The following is a 22,502-nucleotide window of genomic DNA, read 5'->3' as shown; positions in this document are numbered from 1 at the left end:
ATAGACGAGCCAAGAACATAATACTCACACTACAAACGATGTACACAAAGGTGTAGTTATTCCGGCACACACGCAAGGCTAACAGTCAGTTAAGAGGACACATTAGTGCAACACATTACATTTGCTCTATCATGAAGGTAAAAAGGTTTGTTTCTTGGCCAGTGCAAACAGAGAATTCTCATTCATGGATGACAGGCACATACCTCCAGAATACATGCATCACTGAATGGCAGGGTTATGTTTTGAATATCATACATGCAGGCACAAAGAATTAAAATTTATTTTATAACTATGACAAGCCTTAAGGAAAAAAACCCCTACCAATTACAACTTTAAACTTTTGGTTTTGGAGAAAGATACATGAGGATTTTCTCTACAGATGGTTACAGATGGCTGGGATACCTATCACTTGCAAGCCAAACCCATAGCAGTCATTTGCCTTTTAATTCTGGCTATTTCCAGCTACCATAAAATATATTAATTGAGCCAATAGAGGAAAAATATGGGAGACTGAAATGCTAATTCATGATCAAAGCTTTCTATAATGCCAAAAAGTTGTCAGAGGAATTTTTAATTTAGGTAAGGGCAGTACAATACATGGAAAAATATCGTACTTCACTCCAAAATATCTTTGAAGGACAATCTCTACACTGATGAAAAACACAAGTTGTGACATGTGAGTAGTTTTAAAATCTCCCTTTCCCTTCCCTAAAGTGAAAAAGGGATAAGAAATACTGTAGGTTTTTAAAAAAAGGTGAAAGTGGCTAGATCTTGGCCGTTTCCCTTGGGATTCCAAATATTTGATTACAATTAATGACAACTATCTTCCACACTAAGTGTAGTAAAAGCGAAAAAATCTTTCCAAAGTACTGTCTTTCCAGCCACAACTTCCCTTTGTCACTGTCATATCAGAATGACTTCTTTTCACGCATCTCTTTGACTGAGTTTTGAAACTATCCAACTGTAGAAATGAAGACTAAACAAAGGAGTGTGTTCCTCAAAATAAACTACTGCTATCTGAAGCATCTTCTTACGTCCTGATCCAAAGTTTACTGGGTGACTGAAAGTATTTCCATCAGGTCTATACAAAGTGGTTTGGTTCATGGCAGGGATTTTATACTGTACAAATAATAAAAGTAAACTCTGGCAGAACCCCAGCTAGTTCCATCAGCCTCTTCTAAGCAAAGGAAGTAGCTCAGTTTCTAGCCCGTGTCAGCTTGGATCTGTCTGCATTCTCCTTTCCGTGCCCTCCATCTTACGAGCACACTGGTCTCTCTCACACTATAAGCTAACAACTTAAAACCTAATTGTACCTTAAAACCTTCCTAACCAATCACTCCTTCTGTACAGCAACAGTCTGGCATTACTGACACTCAGTATCTGGGTACTTGAGAAAACCTGGCACTTCTGCACCTCGTGTTAGGTATCACCCGATGTGCCAAACAGGGCAGTGAGCTAGGAACAAACAGCCAGATCCACAGTGTGCTGAAAGGGTTCTGCAGGAGACTAGACTTAGCTATAACTTAACTTAGCTGAAGGTCTTAGCAAGGGCTAGAGGCTTAACATTTTTATTCATAAAAACCAGGACTATCCTGGAGCCTTCTTCAGGTGCACAGGCACCAGTGACGTAGAGTAAGGTTCTCTACATTTAGACAGCTCACTACTATGCTGGAATAATTCAGCCATTCTTGGTATCACAGTATGCTATTTTCTGCCTCAGAGTGTGACACGTCACCAGTGCAACACAGGAGTGGATGATCCTTCATTCCATAGAAAATCTTCAAGAACAATGGGTAACTCTTGGAAAGGCTTTACAAAGCTGGATGCTTCTCATCCTGAGCATCCTTACATACATCAAAAATCCTCCCAGGTAACCAGAGCCAACCATGGAAAAAGCCATTTAAATCTTTGCAAGAACATGTGCTGAGTTTTGGCAAAATTCCCTCCCTCTTCAAAACAAAACCCAAAATAAATTATAAACAAATAAAAAAGATCTCCAAGTCCACAAGGAAGTCCTTGCCTTTGTTTGCTATTGTTGTTTTGGTTTCAGGCTGATATATGGGCTCAAAGGGTCATTGGTGGCAAAGTTACAAGAAAGGCTTGTATTCAATGTTAGAAAAACAAAACATGAACAGTTTAAGAGCTGAAAACCAGTGCTCTGTTTCCGGGCATTGGACAAATACGGACTGTTGACCTGCATGGCACATGACAGCATTCACTAAATTTTACATACTCTGAGTGGGATGCTGATACGGGCTGGGGAGAGCAATAAATTTATTAACCTTTATTCAGAGTCAAACATGAAAATCAGTGCACGAGCTCTTTTTGAAAGAAAGCAAAGCAGAACTGCTAGGGGCTGGTTTTGAATCCTGAAAATCTTTCAAAATTTTAGAGAAGCAGAGTAATACATTAGGTAACTTGATCAGCTCTTGTGGAAAATGGGACCAGCCTTTTCTCTGCTTTCTACCCAATATAAAAAATTAATTACTTTTATTCCTATTAAGCTGTTTTGGCATTCTGGGCCCCAGGCAGGTCACAGTCGGCTGCCTGTAGCTTAAGCCTGTGGAATTGTTTCTCCTTCTAGAGGAGTGGAAAGCCATTCCCATCACTACTATCACTCCCAAGTTGGGCAGCAAAAGTGAACAGAGAATCAAATCCCCTGGCTTCAAACATATTTAACATAAAATGTAGCCTGGTTATAACAGTCTATTTTTGTAGGCAAATTGCAACCAATTACATGGATATTAATTGTAGATGTCGTTATTTCAAGGGGCCGTAAAATTTCCTTACATATTTTATAGCCTAAAGGGAATACGTGCCAATGTATGCGCATAATAACGTTCACTTAATAGCACTCTGATTGGCAGTGTTTAGTCGTAATATTTTAAACCATTATTAGCTTAATGCCCCCTTCATTTCAAACGTGAGGCAGTGCAAACTTGAAAACAGACTGCAAAAAGCTTTAATAGACTTACTTAGTAATGTTTTGTTCCTCACCTCTCAGGTTAGTACAATACCTCCATCCAAATCCAGCCAGTCAGAACCATGCTGCAGTACACACAGTAACAAGCACAAAGTATAGACAGGAGGAAAGTAAGGGCTGGTATTTTCCACCTCTTTCTGTTGACGTAAAATACTTTAGAACCTACATTGTCCTAGAAATAGCCTTTTTTTTTTTTTTTAGTTTTTCATGAGTGGTGTATGACATTTACAGGCTAGCACCTTGTATATTACAACCACTTACTCCCCAATAGTATATTGTTGAATGTTTTAAGGAAAGTGCCAGATCCTGTATAAGACATTTTTAAAAAGCCCCAAAATAGTAGTCCAATCAGACTGCATAAGTAATGGGATATTCTTCAGAAAGACTGCTATGAAAGACCCTCTTTTAAAGAGGTTCTCTTCGACATCCTCAGGGCAACTGGACATTTAGGAATGTTTGAGATCTTTTGCTTGAATTGACAAAGTGTAGTATAACTGCTCTTGACTTTGTTGGTTTTGTTTTGGTTTTTTTTTTTTTTTTTTTGTCGAAAGCTCAACAAAATGATATATTTTTTGTACCGATATATTTATTTTTGCCAATATACGCATGAGGAATGTAATGAAGTGGTGTTGTGCTGCAGGTAGCTCAGCAGATGTTGAAATCAGTTCCAGTTCCTGAAAACAACTTCTTGACAACATAGTCTTAGCATTCACAATGACCAAAACATGTGGGATTCATCTACATCATTCTGACAAAATATATTCTCTTTCCCCCTCTCTTTCTCCCTCTGTGTAGTAAACCCTCAGCCTTACTTGCTTCCTTGTACTTTATGATCGTATGTGCCTGCATGCTTATAGCCAGATACATATCCTGAAGCATCCACCAGATCTTCTCGGCCAGCTTTGCCTTTTCCTTTCCCACTGGGATCAAACCTCTCTTTGTGAGAACCCGTGAATTTTGATGTATCTGTAAGGCGTGATACAGTTGGAGATGAAATGGCTTTCTATTGGAAGAAAGAAAAACAAACAAAAAACCACATCAGAAATAAATTATTCTTAATACAAATATTTGTACATGATAGCGACATTTCAATCTTTACTAATGATGGAGACTATGTAAATATCTACTCACTTCCAGCAAAATGACACAAAAAAAAGTTTGTTTCTTGCCATTACATACATTGACAATAATAATAGCCAAGGAGAAAATAGTGCAAGTTATGTCAAAAACTTTTGGAACAGTCTTTCAATATGAGATACTTCTGAATAATAATCAAGTTCTAAGCATCAAAGACACGAACAAGTCATAGGGAACAGCCATGTTCAAAATCCATTACATCAAAATCCAGGCATAAAATCCTGGCTCCACCAATACAGAAAAAGCAAACCAATACAGCTAGAATTCGTTGCTTCAAGAGACAAATTTATTCTAAACTCTAGGATTCATGACAGAAGTAACAAACTAGAAGGACTGAAAGTTATTTTCAATGTGGCAAGTTAGCAGTCTATGAAATGGGACTGAGACTTTCCTCTGCTTCCACTGAGTCATATCAGGCTGCTTAAAAAACAAAGTTTTGCTGTTAATGAGACAAAGAAAATTTGACTACACAAACAGAAAGAAAAAGAGATTTCACAGAAGAAGATAGGAGCATGCTAACCTGTGTGCTTGGACTGGGAGCAGTTTCTTTGATCCTTAACCTTACATTTTAAAATCAGAAGAGAAATGGCATTAAAGGCGAAGGGAAAACACAAAAGATTTTTGCAGAGTAGTGGAAATGGAGCTAAGATGAAACAAAGACTGATAAAATTTGGGTATCCTTCTTACGTGCGCAACCCTGGTAGGGTGCATTTTAGAGACAAGTGTGACATGGGCTTCACTGCAGTGAAGTAAATGTTCTGGGAAACTTACCTTTCATCAAAAACCTCAATCCCCCTCTACCCATCCTCAGCCCAAATAAATGCTCATTAATGAGACCTAACAAACGGGCTTTTCCATAGGATGACATATGCTGAATATCTTTTAATGGTGAACATTAAAAGATCAGAGACTTGGAAGAGATGCTCGAATCTGTACCAATAGGAACAGGATATCTGGATTCAGTTAGACTGGGAATGAATGCTATAACTTGTACACCATGGGAGCCACACATCCTCCTTATATATCCTCCCTAGCCACCCTTTAAATAAAAGCTGTTTTGAGGGACTTTGTCCACATACTTAACTACTTAATGAGAATCTCAGGTTATAAACTTCTGCCTTTCTCCCTCCAAACGTACCCAACGTGTGACACATACACTACTGCACTGCTCAGCAGCGTTACTTTCAAGTAAGGTCCTGAGGGGAAAGATGGTGTGGAGGTGTGAGTTCTGTCACTATCTGAAAGAAAATGACAACTGGAGCATTCATTTCTCAAAACAGCATTGCTGAATGATGTTTAGGGACTTTTGCCTTGCAGTCTCAGACTACTATTTGCAGAAGTGCTTATTTTTCTATATGGAAAAACAAAAGACGACAATGCTTAGAAGTATTCCTTCTTAATATATACAGTTTTCTTGTCCACATTGGCCTGCTAGCACCTTATAACCACAAAACCTGCATTCACAGTAGAGCTAATTAAAAAAAATATCACACCCTGTGATCAGTAATTGTATTAGCAGCCCTGCTAGATAAAATGAAGATGCAAAAGAAATGTATAAGCTGAGACAACAAAAGCAGCAAAGAAAAACTCCTGGCCTGGTGCCCAGCTGAGAATTTGTTCTTTCGGTTTCTCAGGGTATTTGTGTACAACCTGTTCGATTTACTGAGTCACATAACAGAACCAAAGGCTTGTCTGGCCACTGGAAATTACTCTGACAACTCAGGGAAAACAGTGTGTACAACCTGTTAGCTTCATCCTGGGCACAGGCACTAGGGAATTCTCTGCTATTTTAAGTCTTCCTTGTGAATCACCGTTTTGTTTGGTAAGTGAAGGGAAACACAGGGGCTTGTACCTTGAATAAAAATTCTGGCACAAACCAGTAGGAATAAGCATTTATATGGTGCAGCGCCAGAGTGCTTGACTGAACAAAGTCTTCCACCAACCACCGTTTTGAACCATGAAGCATCTAGAGTAGTGGGCAGTACATGTGTCTCACCTAACTCATTTCCCTCGATACTTCTCCATTTGGAGTTTACCAGTCATCTGTCTACAGATTTCACATCCACTTCTTCCTCCTGGTGTCTCTTTCATAACACTGTTACGTCCTCTGGTGAAGACTTGTGCTAGGACTTTTATAACTCATTCTTCACCTGCTAGAGCCAAGTGTGTTCCAAGTGCAATGGCAATATAGCAAGTGGTTGAAATCCAAAACAATAGCCCTATGTTTCAGCACCCTTTTGACATTTCTTAAAAAAAAAAACAACCCAAATTTATTTAGCAAATGACTTGGGACAGTGGCTCAGACCTTTGGCTTTCATATCTATTAATTGAAAGTTGATATGTGTATGTGCAGGGAGAAAGAAACACCAGCATTCTAAGTAAAGGGAAATTAACACCAGAGATTAAAAAAAAATACAGTCTTATTGTCCTGAAAAAACAGTTAAGCAAAACCTAAAGCCCCAGCACAACGAACATCACAAATCCAGAGCAAGAACCACAGTGATCCCACATCCTGTGTTCTTTCAGCCCAGGATGGATCAGAAGGCTTCCTGTATCACAGGAGTCACAACATGTGAAATGAACGTAAAAGCAGTAGCTGCAAGGCAAACATTCTTTCTCCAAACTGTTTTTAACTGAGTTAAGAACTGCAGCCTTATCCTAAGTTGCATGTGAAGTCACTGGTGCACCCCTTCCGACATGTGACAGAACATTACAGTTGAAAGACGTTGGTTTCCTGCTGGCAAAGTTTCTATGAAACTGAAGGCTCAACAGTACAAAATTCAGGCAATTTTAATTCCTTGTACATTATGCCCTCACTCCCTGAACTGATCCATCCACATAAAAGATCAGAGAGAATGAGATGCCTGATAATGTTCAGTTATGCAGAACACCCCACTTCTCCTTTTATGTTTCCTATGACAAATGCATATCCATTAAAACGAAAATACTACTTCCTCTGTAAGATTGCACAAACATTACACAGCAGGGCCAGGTGCAATCTAAGCATCCTGCTAAGACGCCTTCTTTTAAAAAAGCCTTTGTATGTACAGAGTAGAATACACAAGGACTTCACGTCTATCTTGGACTCCTCAACAGAAGCAGCTAGTGGTACTATATATCACAGAAGGGCTGAGGTTGGAAGAGACCTCTGGAGTTCAACTGCTCCAAACCCCCACCCCTTCCATCTACAGCCAGTTGCCCAGGTTCATGTCCAGATGGCTTTTGATATCTCCAAGGATGGAGACACAACAACCTGCCTGGGCAACCTGTGACAGTGCTTGGTCACCCTCAAAGTGAAAAGTGTTTCCTCATGTTCAGAGGGAACCTCTCATGTTTCATTTTGTGCCCACTACCTTTTGTCCTGTCACTGGGCACCACTGAAAAGAGCCTGGCTCCATCTTCTTTGCACCCTCCCTTCAGGTATTTATATACATGGATAAGATTCCCGCTTGAGCCTTCTCTTCTCCAGGCTAAACAGTCCCAGCTCTCTCAGCCTTTCCTCACAGGAGAGATGCTCTAGTCCCTTAACTATCTTCATGGCTCTTCGCTGGACTCTCTCCAGTAGCTCCATATCAGTCTTCTACCGGGCAGCCCAGAGCTGAGTGCAGCACTCCAGATGGGACCTCACCAGTGCTGAGTAGAGGGGAAGGAGCACCTCCCTCGGTCCGCTTGGCAGTACCTTGCCTAATGCAGCCCAGGATACCAGTAGCCTTCCATGCGGTAAGAGCATGTTGCATGCTCATGTTCAACTTGGTGTCCACCAGGATCCCCAGGTCCTTTTCTGCCAAACTGCTTTCCAGCTAGGTGGTCCCCAGCAGCTACTGGTGCATGGGGTTGTTCCTCGCTGGGTGCAGGACTTTGCGCTTCTTGCTGAACTTCCTGAGGTTCCTGTCAGCCCATTTCTCCAGTCTATCGAGGTCCCTCTGGATGGCAGCATCTGGATGACGTATCAGCGATTCCTCCCAACTTTGTGTCATGAGCAAACTTGCTTAGAGGACACTCTGCCCGCTCTGCAGTTTTCTGCAGATCACTAATGAAGATGTTAAGGAGGATTGGACCGAGTATGCCCCCTCTAAGGTACACCACTAGTTACTGGTCTCCAACCAAGCATTCCCCTTTCGAGGTACACTGCTGGTTACTGGCCTCCAACTAGGCTTTGCACCACGAATCACCACAACTGAAACTCCACACCACTGTCTGCTCATCCAGCCCCTACAGCAACAACTTGAGGGGCTATGAGACTCTTATGAGACCATGTCAAAGGCCTCACTGAAGACCAGGTAGACACTATCCAGTGCTCTTCCCTCATCTACCAGGCCAGTCATTTCATCGTATAAGTTTATCAAATTGGTCAAGTGTGACTTCCCCTTGATGAATCCATGCTGACTGCTATTGATAACTTTCATTTGTCTGGAAATGGTTCCTAGGATTAGCTGTTCCACCATCTTCAGTGATGAAACACTGTCCTAAGTGTTAAGTGATGTCCAAGGACATCCCTTGTCCTAAGGTGACAAGTTTATTCATAAAGATTCCTCTATGAGCTGACAAATTATTTTTAGTGAACTGCCTTTATGAACCAAATGTGCACCCAACTTGTTTTTATCAAAATGCTGTTTCTGTTTATGAACAACAAAACCAACTATGGAGACTAAACTGGCAATTGAGCAAAGGGAAAAAAAATAATTAAAAGGGTAGTTGGGAACTCATTCTTCTGCACAACCTAGCTCGTCATTACTAATTGCACAAGGGCAGTGGGAGGCAAAAAAAAAAGGGGGCTCATCAGTGAGAAAAAATGTACGAAGAAATATAGTGAACAGCACGAAGGGCTGGATGAGGACAACTTCCATCTTAGCAAGTCAACACTCTCCCTTCTTTTTCCCAATGAATCACAGACAAATGATTCTGCCTTGTCAGATAGCAATTCTGCTTGGACTGTTACTATCTACAGTAAGTTATATAATCTGTCTGGCTCCATTTTTCTAAAGGCAATAAACTACTTGGGGTCAACCTCCTCCTTTCCTTTCCATGAGCCCACAGAACCCTCCATTTTCCTTCTCTTATTTGCATATACAGTTAACCAAATAATTTGCGTATCACAGAAGATACACATAACATTTTTTATTTTTTTTAAAAAACTTTCTCTTTAAGAGAAAAGTTTTACTTAGCACAACAGAATCAAATATGATCAATGTTTAAACTCATTTTGGAACACCAAATGAATCAACCAAAGGTACTTTCCAAAAATATCAAAATTTCTGCTCTCCAAGACTGACCATTCTTCTCTTCACTCAGTTATTTCCATTAACACAAGCCAGCAGCTATAATTTCAATGTCTTTGCCTCTATCAAAAGAAGAGATCGCTGACAAAAGACCTGTTCATTTACCAAGCTTGTATTTTTACTGATATTTTGCTGGAGCGTTGTGCTCCCCCTAATCTTAAAAAAAATCTTTTCAGAACGGCTGTTGCTCCTTCACTGTCAGTTTCCAACCAAAGATGTGGTCACATGCCCTCCAAGTTGATGGAAACATCTCAGATGAGTCAGGAAAGGTATATATGCCTCCCACCTCTTTCCACTGAAACTCCTCTCACACCAAAGCCTCGCTGAGAAGATCAGAACAGGCCAGTCTCAGAAGCAGTTATAGGAAATAAAAATAAATTTTCTTTAGAACAGTAGATTTGCTAATTTAAAGGGATCATTCATTTTTTTGTTAGTAATTCAGTATTTTTCCTGCTTTTTGTCAGTGTTTATGGACGAGCGCTGCTAAGACAGCAAGGAGCTTGGAGCGTGTGGCATACAAGGAGATGACGACAGAAGGGTGATTATTCAGATTCAAAAGAGAATAAAAAGTGGGGAAGCAAATCACATTCCTGTCCTCTAGAAACAGAGCCAATTCAGAAGCACATAGGGGAAAAAAAAAAAAAAAAAAGAAAAAAAAAAAAAGACGATTTGGAAGATGGGAAATTTGAACTAGATACATGGAAAAAAATTCTTCACCATAGTGGCTGGTCAAGCACGGAAATGGCTTACCTAGAGAGACTGGGGATTCTCTATCTCTGAAGACTACCCAAACTTAAAATCATAAAGTCATAGAACAACTTAGGTTGGACGGAACCTTTGCATATGAGTCCTTATCTAGCATAAGCCCCTGCTCACAGCAAGGCCCAAATGCACTTGAACAGAAACTCCTCCAGTCAAGGCCTGAAGACCGCCAAAGACAGAGGCTCCACAACGTCTTTGGGCAACTTGTTCCAGTGTTTGACCACACCTAGGGTAAAAAACAAAACACAACAAAAAAGAAATCCAACATCTGGTCCAAATTACAAATTACCCACGTTCCAACTTCTATCTGTCTGAAGCAGCCCTCATACCAAAGACAGGAAGTGAAAGCTGTGGAGTCTTCTTAAACCCTGACACCCTTAACAACAGTGCCACGTGCCTCCCTCCTCCTTTCTTAGGAAAAATACCTCTGCAAGCTCGGGCAGATTTTACTTCTATCTCAAGATAACAGATGAACCAAAGAGCAGTTTTAAAGAACAATCAGAACATTTAATTTCATCAGTTTTGAGAACTAGAGTAAGTTTCAGAAATGTACTATCAATCCTTATGAAAGAGAAAGGAACTACAGTAAGAAGGAAATGAGCACACAGAAATCCAGAACATACATTCTTGTCACCACTACTGCAGAAGAATATAGCAGTTTGCTGAAGAAAAACACATCTCCTGAAAGCTGTGCTATTGCACTGGCTTGGCTTGTTTGCAGCAGAGAAACTGCATCAACGCAGTTAAGTCAGCATGAATTTTATGGAATCAACAGGACCTCTATCTCAATTTTGGTATCAAAGGCTTAGAAGCATCCTATGAAGCTTGTGCCACAACTTGAAAACAGAGTTACAGTGTAAGACTAAAAGATTCTCCCCACTTTCAGGACCCTTCCTTCCAGAACAAAGTTGAGGCAAAGAAGAAGGAAGACAATTCAGTGCTGCTAAGGTTGTGCTCTTCATTTTCTGCCAGCACTCATCACCATCCTTTTTACAAAGCACTCAGTTGAGAACACCAAGCTAATGCCAGGAATGCTGGAGCATCCACCCGGCACAATGGAGGAGCAGCACCACCCAGCTGACACTAACCCTCTGACGGGGAGAGCTGCAAAAACTGGTGCTGGCTACTCAGGGTACAACGCCGCTCTTCAAAATAAGCAGCCACCCAGTAACAGGACTGCTGTCCTGTAGAAAAGCCTGCACTGCCAAAAATGCTGGAGATGGGCAGTAGGTAAGGTGCTAATATTACTCCTTACCAGAACGGAACACATTTCAGCCATGGTCTTCCTGGCTACACTCCAACTCTGTCAACTGTAATCATCCTTCCCAATTCCCTCACTGAAACTGAGTGGCTTTCTGTATTTGCTCCTTCAACCATAAAACTTCAATATCTAATGGCTTTTCTTCCTAGTAAGGGTTGCCATGGAGATTTGTTTATGTAATTAAGATGTTCAGAAAGCCTTCAGAATCAGCACCAACATGAGCAACTTTATCAAGGTTTTCAAAATTATTTATTTCCTGGAAATGTCCAGACCCTTTGTAAAGAATGAGAACCTAAAACTGACTATGAAATGGGAAAAAAGTTCTCAAAGGGAAAGTTTTTGCTTTTGGAGGGATTATACCAGGACTCCATATCAAAATGGTTTTGGTGGTTTTTTTAAAAATTCGTGTGAATACATGCTTATGGATTAAAAAACTGCAGAAAGTCAGGAATGGACATCAAGCTTCAAAGAACAATTTGGATTTCAGTCATATACCCACTGCTCCTGACACCTGGTACAGCACCATTGCCAGGGTATGGTGACACCCATTATGGAATAAGGAAGCATAATAGTATATGAGATATTCTGGATGGCAAAAGCTGTGATCTCCTGGTGGTCAGGGATGCCTCTTGTGACTGTTCACTCAATTGTTGCTCGTATTTTGGCTAACACACAGCTCATCCTAACTAAATCCTGATGTATGCTTAGGTCAAAGCAAGGACAATATGTAAGCAGGACACAATGGACAGGAAGAGATAAAGACCATTATGCAGCCATTATCACCTGCAGCTTGCTGTCTCCTGCAGCTAGAATTCTTGCATACTGATTGTCTGGCAGCCTCTTCCGAATCCACTAACCTATGGAAATTTTATAGGCCAAACCCCCAAATTCAGAGGTATAAATACATCAGTTTAGGCAAAAGGATTTTTAATCTGATCCAACAGCACTCAGACTTCTAAGGCTTTCCTGCTTCCTGGTGTGTCACAGGGGACACTTTCACCACTACAGAAGAGGAAAGAAGGAGCACCCACACCATGGGCTAGAGTACCGTGACACCTCCTCCATTGTTATTATTCTTCTGAGGATTCAGTGAATGACTCATGTAAAGTCAGAGTCCAGATTATGATTATTTTATTGCACACTGATTATTAAGAATTTGACCTGATCTGCAGAGACTCCAGGTGACTGAAAAGCATAGATAACTGCAATTTTAGGTAATAGGAAAGCTATCCTAATTGATAGAAATTCTGTGTAACAATAAGCTACGCTGATGACTAAAATCTTTCTGGAATAATAAAGCTCTAATTATAACTACAAACCTGTGGCCAGTTCTCATTCTACCAAGGATCCTTAAAAGAACCTGCCTGTCCCCATAGCATCAGGTAGTGTTGGGTGCCCTATCACTGATTTTTTCTCTTTTGTGTGGACACAAAGTTCAGGCTTAGCTGACTCTGATGGGCCTCACCAGCACCCAGAGTACTATACCTATTCTGAAATTGGAAATCTGCAGGTGGAACAGATTTGTGACTTCTTGTTGCCAGAAGTCACAGAAGCTTCCAGCCTTCTCCATCTTCATAGTCTCTGTCCACTTGTTCTCCTTCCTCACCTTGTGAACCTTTCGTTTTCCACAAATATCACGTCAGTCTCCTCTTCACCTTCCCCCTTAATCTGGAATCTCAGAGCCTTGACCACAGCACACGTCCCACAGGAGAGGCCACCGCTGCCTGGACCTCCAGGGAGAGGCAGGAGCACTCTGCAGCACAGGACCTGGATAGAGGGCTCCTCCCTCTGGAGCTAAGGACTCTGATGTGTTAATGGTAATCCTGTGGACTGCTACTACACCTTAATAGATGTCCATGTGCTGGACAATATGTCTTCCAGTACGTTGAGATCTCAATTGTACAGTCTTGAGGGAGACCCAGATAGTCTTGAGTGGAATTTCTGAGCCTCTTTGCACTCCTGGTGCAACAACTGCTGTATCTCATTTGCTGCGCTCTGTGGGCTGCACTCTGGCTTCCTTGTTCTTTCCCTAACATGTCTCTTTTTTTGTGAGAATACGATCCTGCCCACATCACCATCACCCTGAGCACCCATCACCTAGTTGTTAAAGTGCTGTTGCAGCTGTACTGCCACCCGCACCACCCCCACAGCAGATTTGACTGGATGGGCCCTGAACAACCTGATCTAGCTTTGAAGTTTACCCTCCTGTCAGCAGAAGGTTGAATGAGATCATCCCAGGTCCCTTCCAGTTGAAATTATTCTACTGGGGGGAGGTCAGGGACCCCCCCTTGAATATACTCTGAGGTTGAACTGGTTGCCTTTTGAGAGCCAGCAATGACCAAAGCAAGTATCTGTTCCACAGGAGGTGCAAAAATGCCTTCAACATAAGTTACAGCACCCAGCTTTTGGCGCAAGAAAAGAAAGAACCTCAGTCTTGTTCTTGTAGCCTTTGTGTAGGAGTGAGGGCAACTAAAAGGCCCTAGACTGCACTTCTGTGTCTGATTGTAAACCGCCAAAGATATATGACCTGCATGGTATATTCTATTGCCAGATCACTACCAAGTGAGCTAATAAAGCTATGGCCTAATGAACCCCTATCACTTGCCTGTTGGGCTTTCTTCCTCTGTGACCAAGCCAACCACACACCTTCCCTTGCAGTTTAGAAAGCAGCCCAAGATTTCACTCACTTTCAATGTCTGGCTGCTGAGCCTTCTCAACCACAAGCAGGGATTTTTGTAATTCTACAACATTCTGAAGGAGAAGAAAAAATAAACAGAAAAAGAAAAAAAATGTATCTTCTATCACAACATACACTAAAATCCTCATTGTCTGATGTGAAAGTAAACTTCCCTGTCATCTTGCTGAAGCAATGGTTTCCCCAGGGTTTCCATTCAGTACAGACATATTTGCCCTGCTCTCCACCCCCAAATAGAGAGCACAAAAGACAAGAAGACACAAAAATCTCCTCCTGAAGTATATTTATCCACATGCCTCACTTAATCATACCTTCAACTCCTTCCCTAATATGTCTAGATTAACGTGTCATTAGTCACACTAGAGTTTTCTGTCTGAAACCTGAACCAAATCTACATGACCTACAGCAAAGCTATATGGAGGAGGGCACACACTATATGGCATGACCGAGTTATCCTACAACAGTTTAAGGAAAGCTTCATACAACTCTAACCATATAAAAAGCAGTCTAACTTAAAATTTTCAGGACATAGACTTTCCAAAGTAAAAAAAGCATTAGAATGCTTGCACATAGATTTCATATCCGTGTTCCCAGGTTGCTGGGGGGGGAGAGTGGCCATGTACTTATTTATTTTAATACCTTTAATATCCAAGTGTTTGGGTCGTTTTTACCAACTAGGAACTAAATTAGCATGATATAATAAACATAAAATTTGGGGTATTTTTCCCCCCATACTCCCAGCCTGTAATATCCCTCCCCCCCTTTAAGCTCGGTTTCCTGCTCCTTACTTTGCCAGCAAGGAACAGAAATATTGTGATATCCCCACTCTCCCATCACTTCTTCACTTCTTCTCTAGCTCTCCCCGGGACTGCAGACAGAATAGCAGGACAGGCAAGCCTCACGCTGCTGGCTCACATTCCCGCTCCATTCCTGTCCCCTTTCTGCTGGCACAGCCATATACCTCTGCAGCAGCACCTCCGTGATAACTACCCTACATCTGCAAAGCTCTCTCTTCACCTTGTCATCCATGCAGAAAGAGGCCGTTCCCTTATTAGCAGCCACTGATGGTTTCAATATCTGACTGCTGAAACACTGAAAATGGAATCAGGAGTGAGGCCCAGAAGAATGTGCATAATTCCCAGGGAGAATCCATGGACAGATGAACAAGTTATTCAAACTCACTAAAACGAGTGAAGGACAAAAGAAAAGTTCATTATTTTAAGTCTGTATCAAAACTACCACTTGTTTCAAATGAGAGTACGAGACTAATAAAACCTTGTAAAAATCTGACAAATTGTACAACTCAAAAGAGATCTCTCCACTTGACATTTCCACTGTTCATTTCTGCAGAACCATCTTCCAGAAAGATTATTTACAATTAGATTTTCAGTCACAGCTCTACAGCCAAAATTCAGGAGGATCACCGATTTTAAGCAGATGAACTAGACTGACTAAATTTTGCTACTCAAGTTGATGGTAAACACTCCAGTACCTCGGATAATACAGGGTAAAAGCTTGCCTAACTTGAACACTTAAAAGGAAAACCAAACTTACGTAACACTAGGCTTTATAACCACCTTTTCATATATAAAGCTTAATGCCAATATGAGAAAGAGAGAGAGAAAAAAGAGAAAGAGAGAAAAAAGAAAAAGAGAGAAAAAAGAAAAAGAGAGAAAAAAGAAAAAGAGAGAAAAAAGAAAAAGAGAGAAAAAAGAAAAAGAGAGAAAAAAGAAAAAGAGAGAAAAAAGAAAAAGAGAGAAAAAAGAAAAAGAGAGAAAAAAGAAAAAGAGAGAAAAAAGAAAAAGAGAGAAAAAAGAAAAAGAGAGAAAAAAGAAAAAGAGAGAAAAAAGAAAAAGAGAGAAAAAAGAAAAAAGAACATTATAGTTGGACTTGGAACAAACGAAAAACAAAGGCCAGACCACATGATAATTATTCCCAGATTTCCAGTGTTCTGGGATTCACATAGTGTATTAAACGTGTTTTAAGATGTCTTTGCTTTAGTCTCTTTTGGTATTTCACACAGCACCCAAGAACTGTTTGATGAGGTTCTAAATTTAATTCCCTTCTATGCTTTTTGATTTGGATACACCACTCTTCACGAATGCTTCTAGGTTCTAACCACACACAGGAGCTCCTCTTGCATGTCCCTGACCGTGCTCCTAGGTGGTACTACAATTCCTAGCAGAAGCAATGGCAGTGCCACGCGAGAACACACAGTAGTCAACTGTGGCCACAGTGCTGGTGGACAGTCTTTGCTCCCCCTCAGCTCAGCTCAGTTGCTGCCTCCAGGATTTATGGATTGTGAATATAACAACACTGCAGGAGAAGAAAGGACAGCTAGGACAATCCATCCAATAGATCAGTAACATACCGTTACTCCAGATATAATCGGGGCTTTTCCTTCAATTAGTTTATATATTTCTTGAACTGCTTCCTCATCGCTCTTGTCTTTAAATCGCTTCTTGGAGAGCTCTTGAAGAGCTTCTTTAAACTGCTCAAAAGTGATAGTTCTTGAAGACTTTCCCCTGTGGAAACACACAGAAATTGAAAGAAATTTTAAAAGAGTACAACAAGGATTCCAAGAATAGCAGAACGGTTTCAGCTGACCACAACGAACAACAAAAAACTGCAAGAACAGGAAGAGCCATGCAGCCCATCTATGGTGACAGATAAAACATAACCCAGGAATTTTGCTTTTTTTTTTTATGTACATCATTAGCATAGCACTTCAGAAACTTCCCTTGATGGATGTTCAGAAATAAAGAGGAAATAGAGGGATCTGGCCTGCTGTCAGAATGCCTGCAACTCATCAAATCATATATAGTCTCATTTGGTCGATCACTTGTAAAGCCTGCATGCATAAAAGACAAGAAGTGAAGCATCTTAGGTGAGTTTTGTTGTTTAATAATTTTTATTCCTCTTTGAATAACTAGCTATGACATATTATTCATAGTTCACTATTCACAAGTAAATTAAAGTAAATTGTAAGTAAATTGTATTCACAAGTAAATTAAAAGTGATACTTTGTGTAAAGCAAACTATTGAAAAGCATTTAAAAGCTTGAAATTCCTCCTCTATTTAAGATTGACAAATTCTAAAGTGATGAATTTAAATTCAATACCTGTTTTCCTTCTTCATAAAACATTCACAAGTTCATGGAAAACACAATATAGTAGTCTGATAAACTCATAAACCCCCTCAGAAATTGAGAGCTGAAGACTTGCCATTGTTTTCACTAATAGAAAGTCCATATTTCCACACTAGTAAATTACTTGCTTAGGCTTACTTTTAGTAGAGAAGATTTTGCTATAGCAGTGGACAGTGCAAAATCTGGCAAGTCGAGCGGGAAATTCATGGTTTACAAACATCTATTTATACAGTCACTCCTGCAGATCTTTTACACCCTTCAGGCCAAAGAGTTCAATTGATAAAACTTACAAAGAAGCACAACATTCACTACAGAGCTGTGTTTAACCGAAAGGGGATTAATGCAAGTCTGTTTCCTAGCATTTTAAAATACTCAGTTTAGGCAGGAGACAATGCAGTGGAGTAAAAACTGTTCTTTTCTTTTCCCTAATACGAAACTATTTTTAGTGTTCCTCATTTTAAAGTTAAGGTATAAGCATTAGTGGGATTACTCACCATTAAAAACCAAATAAAATTTTTCTTGGCTATGAATTATCTCACACAAAAAACCACACCTCTTCCTGTATTATTAAATTACAGATTCCCTGATCTTTAGACCAAGAATTTACATGCTATAATTTAGTTATATGTTTTAAGATAAAATTTAACAGATCAAATCGAAATATTTTCGAAAAGATATTATATTGCTTACGCTGATGCAACCTTAAATAGTATCATCTTTAATAGAAGATGCTTTCAATTGCTTACAACATTATGAAAAACCCTCAAATTCAAAGAAATATTTGAGAGTCCCGTTGCTGGCAAACCTACATGAGTTGTGTTTCCGCTGAAGCCATTTCTTTCAATGCTAATTTAAAGAGCATTTCAAGCAAATCCAAAAAGAAACAATAAAAAAAAACAACCCAAAGAAAAACCCCATCACATAACCCAGACCAGTCCTCTCAACAGCAATGGCTGTTTATACAGGAATAAATGACAGGATAGAGATAGTGTGCATTGGCAACAGAAATCTCAGGCTAGAAAAACAATGCACAGAAATCTAATTTTAATTCAAGTGTCATGAAGAGCCACTGCGAAGAGCAGTTATCTATCTCTCTATCATTGATTTGTCTCTGATCTTCTCTCAGACACCTTCAGAGGTCAAATCCCCCTCAGTTGGAGGGTGCCTCCACAAATGAAAGGGAGAAGTGAGATTTCTCACTTTCAGACACCAACATATAGGAATTGACTCCTACTTAAATTAAACACAAAATGAAATTTTATCCCAGGCTTTTAAAACAAGGAGAAATTGGTTATTCACAATAAAAATTCAACTCTAATGCAACCCTTTACATACCATCCACTACTAGTATCCTTTATTTCCAACACAGCCCAACGTGTAGCAAATGCCTACATCCTTCACACTCCCTATATTAGCCAGAAATAAACTTTACCTGTTTTTTGACCAGACATTGCTGTTTGCAACTAAGTCTGGTTTAGGTGAAGCATGTGCTCGAGTACCTCATGGAATTAGCTAGTAAAAGAACATCATGACAGTGGAAATTAAGACTATAATCCAGTATTTCATTAATCACAAAGACACATTGAATAAACTGCAATTCCCTACTTGGAATTTGTCCAGGATACTCATTAAAAGGATTAACATCCCTCTTCTGACAAAACACGTCCCAGAACTTTTAACTAGCTCAAGAGGTCAGGAGTTCATTTTTGTTTTGCCTCTCATGTAGCAAAAGATGGCATTGGCAATCACTCCAAAGCTTCAGCATAACACCACAGAATCACAGAATGGTATGGGGTTGGAAGGGACCTCTGGAGATCATCTAGTCCAACCCCCTGCCAGAGCAGGTCCACCCACAGCAGGTTGCACAGGAACATGTCCAGGTGTGTTTTGAATGTCTCCAGAGACGGAGACTCCACCACCTCTCTGGGCAGCCTGATCCAGGGCTCTGCCACCCTCAAAGTGAAGAAGTTCCTCCTCATGTTTAGGTGGAACTTCTTGTGTTCAAGTTTGCGCCCGTTCCCTCCTGTCCTGTCCCTGGGCACCACTGAAAAAAGACTGGCCCCATCCTCTTGACACCCTCTCTTTAAGTATTTATAGGCATTGATCAGATCCCCCCTCACCCTTCTCTTCTCCAGACTAAAGAGACCCAAGTCCCTCAGCCTTTCCTCATAAGAGAGATGCTCCAGGCCCCTCATCATCTTCATAGCCCTCTGCTGTATCCTCTCCAGCAGTTCCCTGTCCTTCTTGAATTGTTGTTCCTGAAAGGCCCGTGGTTCATTACAGACTCACAGCCAAGTCTAACATACAGACCTTTCAAATGCAATTTTCTGTAGCACGTAGGTTACACCTGGAAGTCTCCAATCATGATTGCTACAGTTTGTCTTGGATTATTAGTCAGGATCATCACGATGCAAAAGGGAATGACCACCTTCAGCAAAAACTGCTGAAGTTCCTGTTGACTTCTTTTATTTTTATTAACACGTGTAAATTTTTGGTTCCTCACTTACCAAACAGGAGAGCAAGAATTTTACAGTTTCTTTCTATGTTAAAAGGAAAAATACATAAATAAGGGTGCCAAGAGGAAAAGGATGTGGTCAAGACATAGCTATTCCTACCTTTCACATTTGGTCTTTTCCCTGTCACACTATTGTATGGAAAGGAAAGGAGGTTTTTTTCCCTTCCAACTTAAGGTGTAACCACAAACTGGATACGTATATGAGCAATATTGGACCAAAAAGCAAAAGGAATGTGCATCATGACAGATAATCTTTACCAGCAAAAAACATTAATTGGAGTGACACTAAAAACAAGATTGGGAGTAAAGGAATTTTTGGAACTACATCCCAAGTAAAAGTTTCCTAAGCAGCTTTAGTTTTGAAGTTCCTTATCTTTATCTACACTCCAAAACCATCCTCTCTCTCCCACACATATATTACAGTATTATCAAATCAATTTGAAAAACATAATAATTAACTGAAAAATCCTGCAGTTGCAAAGTATGCCAAAGCCTGGTGGAAAACGCTAAGAAGAAAACTCTTGATTAACTCACAGTATGTTCTGGTGCTTTCGGTATGCTATGTACAGTATCTGTATGCCATGCACCATAGCTACAAGCCCTCCTGTCTCTAGACACAGGTCTCAGAGAGCTCTGAGCAGCTGCTGTCATCATCATTACTCAGCAGAACAGCATGCCCCTACCCTCTCTTCTGTCTGTACAGTCATGGGATGAATGTGGAAGGGAAAACAGACTGAGCAGGTAGAAATGACAGAGGCAAAGTCTCTCAACAAACCTACATAGCTCTTGATTTACACACTCTTAAGCCACAGGACCAGCCCGCTCCAGGTCCACAAAAACACCCTGTGAAAAAAGACTTGGAGGTACTGGTGGATGAAAAATTGGACATGAGCCAGCCATGTGCACTCGCAGCCCAGAAAGCCAATCCCACCCTGGGCTGCATCAAAAGAAGCGTGGCCAGCAGGTCGAGGGAGGTGATTCTGCCCCTCTACTCCACTCTGGTGAGAGCCCACCTGGAGTACTGCATCCAGATCTGGGGCCCTCAGCACAACAAGGACGTGGATCAGAGGGCTGGAGCATCTCTTCTATGAGGACAGGCTGAGAGAGTTGGAGGTTGTTCAGCCTGGAGAAAAGAAGGTTCCAGGGAGACCCTATAGCGGCCTTTCAGTACCTAAAGGAGGCCTATAAGAAAGATGAAGACAAACTTTCTAATAGAGCCTGTAGCAATAGGATAAGGGGTAATGGTTTTAAACTAAAAGAGCATAGATTTAGACTAGACCTAAGGAAGACATTTTTTTACAGTGAGGGTGGTGAAATACTGGCACAGGTTGCCCAGAGAGGTGGTAGATGTTCCATCCCTGGAGACATTCAAGGTCAGGTTGGTGGGGCTCTGAGGAACCTGATCTAGTTGAAGATGTCCCTGCGCTTTGCAGAGGGTAAGGTTTGACTAGATGACCTTCAAAGGTTCCTTCCAACCCAAATCATTCTACGATTCTATGAAAAATGATAATGCTATGATCACTGCATGACACTCAATGCAGTCTTGCCCTCAGTTTATTTCCACCATTTTTAATGCCCTGCTCACATTCAGGAAGCTGCTTCCTGACACCAACTTTTCAGAGGTCATGAAGTTAAACTAAAAAAAAAACCCTAAAAATCCCCAAACCAACCAGTTTGTTTCTATTAAGCAATTGCTACAAAGAATCAGCTTCTTTGTGTATATTTGTAACTTGTTTTTAGAGGCTCATTATAAATATCTTGTTTCCATGGGAATAACAAAACAAATATATTAACTTTCATTTTCCAAGTGTTACAAGTTCAAACAACTTGTCTACAGTTAAGTATGCCAAGGGTGATCTCTCAGCTATTAACACTCTCCTCTTAGGTTTAGCACTCCAGACAGTTAATAGAGATCTAGAAAGAAGACAAAATATTGTACATTAAAAAAGTAAAAAAAAAGATGAATGGAACAGAAGGAATGTGTGAACACCTACAGAAATATGACACAATCAGACACTGGAAATGCAAATTAAAACCATCAACCAGAAAATGAGACAAAATGGAAAACACTAACAATAGAGGGAAGGTGGGGGGGAAATGGCTTTTATGAAAACAGACGTCATCAGTTTGGCCACATCCACGAAAAGATCAAAATATATATGAGGGACATTGATAATATAAAGTTTTTAGTCCTTGTACTTTATTATGGTACAAATAAACCTTTATATCTAGGGAGGATACATTCTTACATGCCATTCTATTTTAAGCTCTGCTTCTTACAACAAACATAATTACCCTCATGCATCATCCTTCAGTGGAGGAAACGGTGTGTTCATGGTACACTCATGAAAGTTGCTTGTGTCTGTGCCTACAGACTGAACATACTCAGAAGAATTTTAGGAAGCTTCCCATCAACTTCCCCTTCCTTGATGGGTCTCTCCACATGCAACCACTGCAAACAGGAAGATTCTGAACTACAGCTGGAATTCCTCACCCAAGTTCACACATGTAAAAGCATCAGTTCTGAGCCTGGATATCAGCATAGTGAACGTTAAAGTATAAAAAGATTAAACATTGGCCCAAAGCAGATTGCAATAGCAAGTGATGCAGTTTTCATTTGCAAATATTACAAGTAACAGTGTTCTGTGTTCACAAGATTTGAACAAAGCAGTGCGAAAACATACTCTTGCAAATTAATACTTCCATGGTATTTGGACTTGAA

The 22,502-nt window shown here is 40.5% G+C and overlaps 1 protein-coding gene across 1 annotated transcript in view; it reads right to left on the bottom strand.

Moving 5' to 3' along the window:
* Positions 1-3,526: 3,526 nt before the first annotated feature.
* TPPP (tubulin polymerization promoting protein) overlaps positions 3,527-22,502 on the bottom strand; it is a 63,940-nt gene continuing 44,964 nt past the window's right edge. The window contains exons 3-4 of the mRNA XM_074146602.1: positions 16,489-16,642; positions 3,527-3,986 (exon numbers count right to left, since the gene is read on the bottom strand). Coding sequence (XP_074002703.1) covers positions 3,792-3,986; positions 16,489-16,642 — 349 coding nt within the window. The 3' untranslated portion in view covers positions 3,527-3,791. The remainder of the gene's footprint in view (positions 3,987-16,488; positions 16,643-22,502) is intronic.

Source organism: Numenius arquata, chromosome 4 (assembly GCF_964106895.1).
Source record: "Numenius arquata chromosome 4, bNumArq3.hap1.1, whole genome shotgun sequence".
Taxonomy (NCBI): Eukaryota; Metazoa; Chordata; class Aves; order Charadriiformes; family Scolopacidae; genus Numenius; species Numenius arquata.
Note: the sequence above shows the minus strand (reverse complement) of the source record. Positions and strands in the feature narration are given on the sequence as shown.